The 6000-nt window shown below is 41.5% G+C and overlaps 1 protein-coding gene across 2 annotated transcripts in view; it reads right to left on the reverse strand.

Moving 5' to 3' along the window:
- Moca-cyp (nuclear cyclophilin protein Moca-cyp) overlaps positions 1–4588 on the reverse strand; it is a 67556-nt gene extending 62968 nt beyond the window's left edge. For both annotated transcript variants that reach the window (XM_070102526.1, XM_070102524.1), the window contains exons 1-2: positions 4425–4588; positions 70–203 (exon numbers count right to left, since the gene is read on the reverse strand). In XM_070102526.1, coding sequence (XP_069958627.1) covers positions 70–196 — 127 coding nt within the window. In that variant the 5' untranslated portion in view covers positions 197–203; positions 4425–4588. The remainder of the gene's footprint in view (positions 1–69; positions 204–4424) is intronic.
- Positions 4589–6000: the final 1412 nt, after the last annotated feature.

Raw genomic sequence — 6000 nt, forward strand, 5'->3', positions numbered from 1 at the left:
CCTTGTATATATATTTAAAATGTGACATTTTAATTAAAACTAAATACAGTTATAAATAACAGTCCTTACCAGTACAGAGGGCTCTAAAATTTTCACATGTTTTTGGACAAACATCGCTGAAAAGCTCAAAGATAACACGGCCAGATGGAATTCCATCAATCTCAATATCAAAAAAGCAACGAATGCGATGTCCCATCTTGATTCTGTAATAAAATTATTTTCCATGAAATACTGTTACTAAAAGGCAAGAGCATGATTTTATTATTATTATTTTCTCACTGCACCAGCCATATCCCACTGAGGCAGGATGACCTAAAGAGAAAAACTATAGTTTTTCTTCTTACATTTAGCAATTTATACAGGAAAAGGGGTTACTAGCCCCTTGCTCCCAGCATTTTAGTCACCCCATAAGACATGAATGGCTTGAGGGAGGATTCTTCTCCACTTCCCCACATATACACCTACCATCCGACTTTCGACCAAGATTGGTTCCGACTAACCGGTCGTAAGTCAAAATGGATGCAAGTCGAACCTTACTACTGAATATCAGCATCACATTAAGCAATGATTTTATTTTACTGTTTTTTTTTTTTTTTGGATATTTCATTTTTACTTTACTTTTATGCTATTAGTACTGCATTTTATACTGTAAGGTTTAGGAGAAACACTGTGTACAACACAAATAGTTGTTTATTTCCCAGAACATTTGCATACAAAACATGGTCATAAGTCGAGTGGTCGTACATCGAGCAGGTCATAAGTCGGATGGTAGGTGTACATTATTTCACATTCAAGTTTTAACTTTTGTACCTTATATTCAAAAACATGTATATGTACTTCAAACTGCTTCTACATTAGATGCATTACATTCATAGGAAAGCAATAAAACCATAGGGGTCATAGTGCCTTGTTTACACTTAAGAGCTACTCTGAACAATTATGCAATACCCTCTCCCAAGTCTAGAACTACCATGCTTCACTTCTCAACTTCTTGCTCCTTTTGGGAAGGAGTTACAATGCTTCACTTCTCAACTTCTTGTTCCTTTTGGGAAGGAGTTACAATGCTTCACTTCTCAACTTCTTGCTCCTTTTGGGAAGGAGTTAGGCAACTTCAACAATTTCATGTGCCCTGAATGGGCTATAGAACCCTTCCAAAGTCACCTCTAGATGTGAGCCCCTTATGGGGCCTGAGGAACATAAGAAAGAGCACTGCAGGACTACTGCTAGGTAGGTCCAACATACACCCCCTCATGAGAACACTAAAGGGTTAATTATTATTATTACTAATTATAAGGAAGTATTAAACCCACATTGGAACTATCACCTAAAGAATGAGCAGTCATCATATTTGATATCAAGGAGAGGATAATCCGGTTACCTGCACCAGGAGCCTTTCAGGCACCCCATGGGTTGAGGTTAAAAATATGAATAGTCTTCTGATGACAAAAATGGACAGTTGAGATACTATTCTGTGCCACAGTTTTCATTTTATATTACACAAATAACATCCTTGTTATCCATTTCACAGGAAAAAAACTTATTATTATTTGTTGTGCAACTTGTTTATTTAGGTGTTAAAGGGCAAAATAAAAATATAAAAAAAGTTTATACTAAGTAGGTTTAGAAATGGAAAAAATTATATTTTGGTCAAATAAGAAGAAAACTTTATTTTGAAAACTTTGTTTTGAAAAGTAAATTTAATAACCCAGCTGTGGGGGTCCTGACCCCTGGAACACCCTCCAGGTAGACTCTAGGTAGCCAAACCTAATCCAGCCTAGACCAGCAATAATACTGTCAGTTCCATTAGGCTGGGTAACATAGGCTACCTGGAGTTTACCTGGAGAGGGTTTTGGGGGTCACCACCCCTGCATCTCGGTTCTGAGACCAGGCCTCATGGTGGATCAGGGTCTGATCAACCAGGCTGTTACTGCTGGCCGAATGCAAGCTGACATACGAACCACAGCCCGGTTTGTCAGGTAATGCCTTTAGGTGCCTGTCCAGTGCCTTCTTACAGACAGCCAGGGGTCTATTGGTCTATTGTCTCTCAGTGTACTCGTGGTGCCCTTCCTTTTTATTGGGGGAATGTTGCAACTCCTGCCGAGTCTTTTGCTCTCATAGGGAGCAATTTTCATGTGCAGGTTTGGTACCAATCCCTCCAGGACCTTCCAAGTGTATATTATCATGCATCTCTCTCACCTGCGTTCCAGGTAATACAGATCAAGGACCTTAAACCGTTTCCAGTAATTTAGGTGTCTTATCATACTTATGTGTGCCGTGAAATTTCTTTGTACACTCTCCAGGTCTGCAATGTCGCCAGCCTTGAAGGGGCCGTTAGTATACAGCAGTACAGTGGACTCCTGGTTAGTATACAGCAGTACAGTGGACTCCTGGTTATCGGCCGATTTGGTTATCGGCGGGTTTTTTGGCGTCCGGTTATCAGCCGTTCGCTTGGTTATCGGCTGTTTTGGATGGGTTCATCCACCGGCTGGGGCAGCTTGCGCTTCAGTTTGGCTTTGTCTCTCGGTGGCTGAGGAAGCTTATGCTCACACATCCAAACATTTCGCTTGTTTACCACTGTTTTTAGTGGTTTTTCTTATCTGGAGTTTATCTGGAGTTTATCTGGAGAGAGTTCCGGGGGTCAACGCCCCCGCGGCCCGGTCTGTGACCAGGCCTCCTTAGGTCAGTGTCCCAGGATGCGACCCACACCAGTCGACTAACACCCAGGTACCCATTTTACTGATGGGGAACATAGACAACAGGTGGAAAGAAACACGTCCAATGTTTCTACCCTGGCTGGGAATCGAACCCAGGCCCTCACCGTGTGAAGCGAGAGCGTTAACCACCAGGCCACCAGAGCCCCTTACAATGCAATTCAATGCAACTGTGAAATAAGTAAAGATGGCTGCAAAGAAAGTTCCTAGTAGAGTTCCTATGGTAAAGAAAGTGAGAAACACCATGGAATTTAAGTGTGAAGTGATATAAAAGATTGAGAGTGGAATGAAGGTGATGGAACTTGCCAGGATGTAGAGCAATAAATCAACAATTACAGCCATCCTGGCAAAGAACAAATCAAAGACACTAATGTTGCAAAAGGAGTAACTTTTCTAACTAAATAAAGGCCACCAATAATGGAAGAGATGGAAAAGTTATTATTATTGTGGATTAAGGAAAAAGAATTAGTGGGGATTTCAAAGTGAAGCCTTTACTCATGTATCACTCAGAAAATCTCAGTGTGTTCAAGAAAAACAGTGTCATGAAGAATAGATCGTGTGATGTGGAAAGCTAATCATAAGGCATGGGTCACAAGCCAAATTTTCAAAGAGTGGGTTAATGATGTGCTTGGCCCAAGTGTGAAAAAATACCTCCTGGAAAAGAAATTGCCACTCAAGTGCCTCCTGGTATTGGACAATGCTTCTGCACATCCTCCAGACTTGCAAGACCAAGTGTTTAGGGACTTTAGTTTCATCACCACTCCTCTCCTCCAGCCCATGGACCAGCAGGTCATTTCTAACTTCAAAAAACTCTACACAAAAGCAGTTTCAAAAGTGCTTTGAAGTGACCTCGCACATTCAGTTGACCCTAAGACAGTTCTGGAGGAATCACTTCACTATCCTCCACTGCATAAGCCTTATAGGTAAGGCTTGGGAGGGAGTGACTTCTAGGACTTTGAACTCTGCTTGGAGAAAACTGTGGCCAGATTATGTCCAAGAGAGGGATTCTGAAGGGTTTGGGGCTGACCCTGACCCTGCCGACCCTGTGGACTCTATTGTGGCACTGTGGAAGTCCCTGGGGTTGGACGTGAGTGGCGAGGATGTGGAAGAGTTGGAGGACCACAGGGAAGAGCTAACCACTGAAGAGCTGCAAGAGCTTCATCTCGAGCAGCAACAGACTGCAGCTGAGGAAATTGCTTCAGAGGAGGAGGAAGAGGGAGTAATGGACGAGTGGAGTGATATTACACTGGGGGGGAGGGGAGAAATGCTAAACCTGTAGGGGTCATAACGCCTGGGGAGTATGGAAAGCATTCATGCTCAATTAAAAAAAAATGGAGTATATTCAATTTCTTAGATTAAGAGCTCATCGCCTGCATCAAGGAACCTCCTTGAGGAGGCCGAGTGGAACAATCTGGCAAGTAGTGACCGAAGTTACACCGTAGCTAACTTCAAAAATTGGTTGGACATACGTACGAGTGAGAATTATAATTATTATAATTAAGGGGAGCGCTAAACCCGTAAGATTATACAGCGCATGTGGGGGAAGGGAATTGAAGGTATTCAGGCTCAATTCAGGGAACCGAAGCACAGATCCAATTCCCTAGATCAAGAGCCCCTCACCAGCGTCAAGGAACCATCATGAGGGGTACGAGTGAGAAGGGATGGGTGTTAAATGCTTATCTTAAATTTCTACAAGGATTCCCAATCTCCTACCTCAGTGCTTCGCTTGGGCACGGGATTACTATTAACAGTCTCCTCCTTTATTATCTATCGCTGAAGCTGATGAGAGAGTGCAGAGGTAAGACAACACTCAGAGAATATTCGACACAAAAGCTAACCTCTGCTACTTGAGGTGGAATGCTATGATGGACACCTTTTCCTGAGCACCAGCTGGAGAACCAACCATAGAAAACGAGGATTTTATTCACATCATTAATCGTGAGTTAGTAACCCAGGATAAACCAAGGAAGCCACTCAGTCTGGCTTATTTCAATTGGGTCCTTGAAGAAGTAATATATTATTAACCCGACATGTTAGTAACCCAGGATAACTCAAGACAGCCACTATGGCTTCCATTAGGGAACTTGAAGAAACTTTCATCAGATTATTGCACCGAAGTATAACTAACTCAAGAAAGTCGCTGTGTCTGGCTTATTTCTATTGGAGACCTTGAAGAAAAATATTTTACTCGACGTTTCGGTCCATATTGGACCATTATCGAGTCACACCTGAATGAGAAAAGGGGCTTACAAAAGAACAAAGGAAAGGAGGAACGGAACGGTATGCCTAATGGCAGATGCTAGGAAAGAAAGGAGAAAGTAAGAAGATAGGAAAGGTAAAGGAAATATAGGAGATAGGTCAAGCGAAAAGGTGACAAGATAAAGGTTAGGTCAAGTCACCAGTGAAACAAAACCGAAACTAAGGATCATGTTACAAATGTTGAGTATAAGAGCCTATCTTACAAGACGGCGTCTGTGAAGGCTGAAAGACGTAAATAGTTTTAATAACGACTCGTGGTATGGTTAGTTTTAGTAGAACTTTAATATGACAAAAGAATGTTGTTAGCGACAAACAGGGAAGTTAAGGTCTAGGAGCTGTGATACTCCAATACTGAAACTATGTATAGTGCCAAAACAAAAGCATTCACATTGCTAAACTCACAAACTAGTATTTAGTCACTTAGCCATAATACCAACTTACCTCATAATTTTGTAATATTTTAAACTTAAGATTTAATCTAAGTCTGCCCGAAATGCCTAGCCATGCTAGGTGTTCTAGTGGTACACTCTGTAATTATTATTTTACTACATGTAAACCACACAATAACCAAATTCTGTAAACTCAGCATTGTAATACTTATAGAGAATAAACTTTGAATTTGAATTTGAATTTGAAGTGAACACTGAAGACAGTTCGCTTAGCATGCGAGTAGGGAGAATTTTTTGAATTTCGAAGGATAACTAGGACGAAAAAATGAGGTAGGAGGCGGAACGGAAATTTCCAGGTTGCGATTTTTTTTATTTAGCCAAATTGGGCACACCAGCAGTGTGAGTCACACATTGGGGAAAAAACAACTATGTTGCCCTGCCGTTTTTCATCACACAGGATGGAGTTTATATATAGTGTTGATATGTGTCAGCCTAGACTGGAAAACTTGAGTAGGGCAACAAGGATATCAAGTTTCCCAAATTCCCATTGAAAGTCATCAGAGAGCTCGAGTTACTGTCAGTCGAGAAATTGAGGATCACAGACACGGAGGGTGTGAAGAGAGAAACAAGAACACTTTTCT

Source organism: Cherax quadricarinatus, chromosome 82, assembly GCF_038502225.1.
Source record: "Cherax quadricarinatus isolate ZL_2023a chromosome 82, ASM3850222v1, whole genome shotgun sequence".
Taxonomy (NCBI): Eukaryota; Metazoa; Arthropoda; class Malacostraca; order Decapoda; family Parastacidae; genus Cherax; species Cherax quadricarinatus.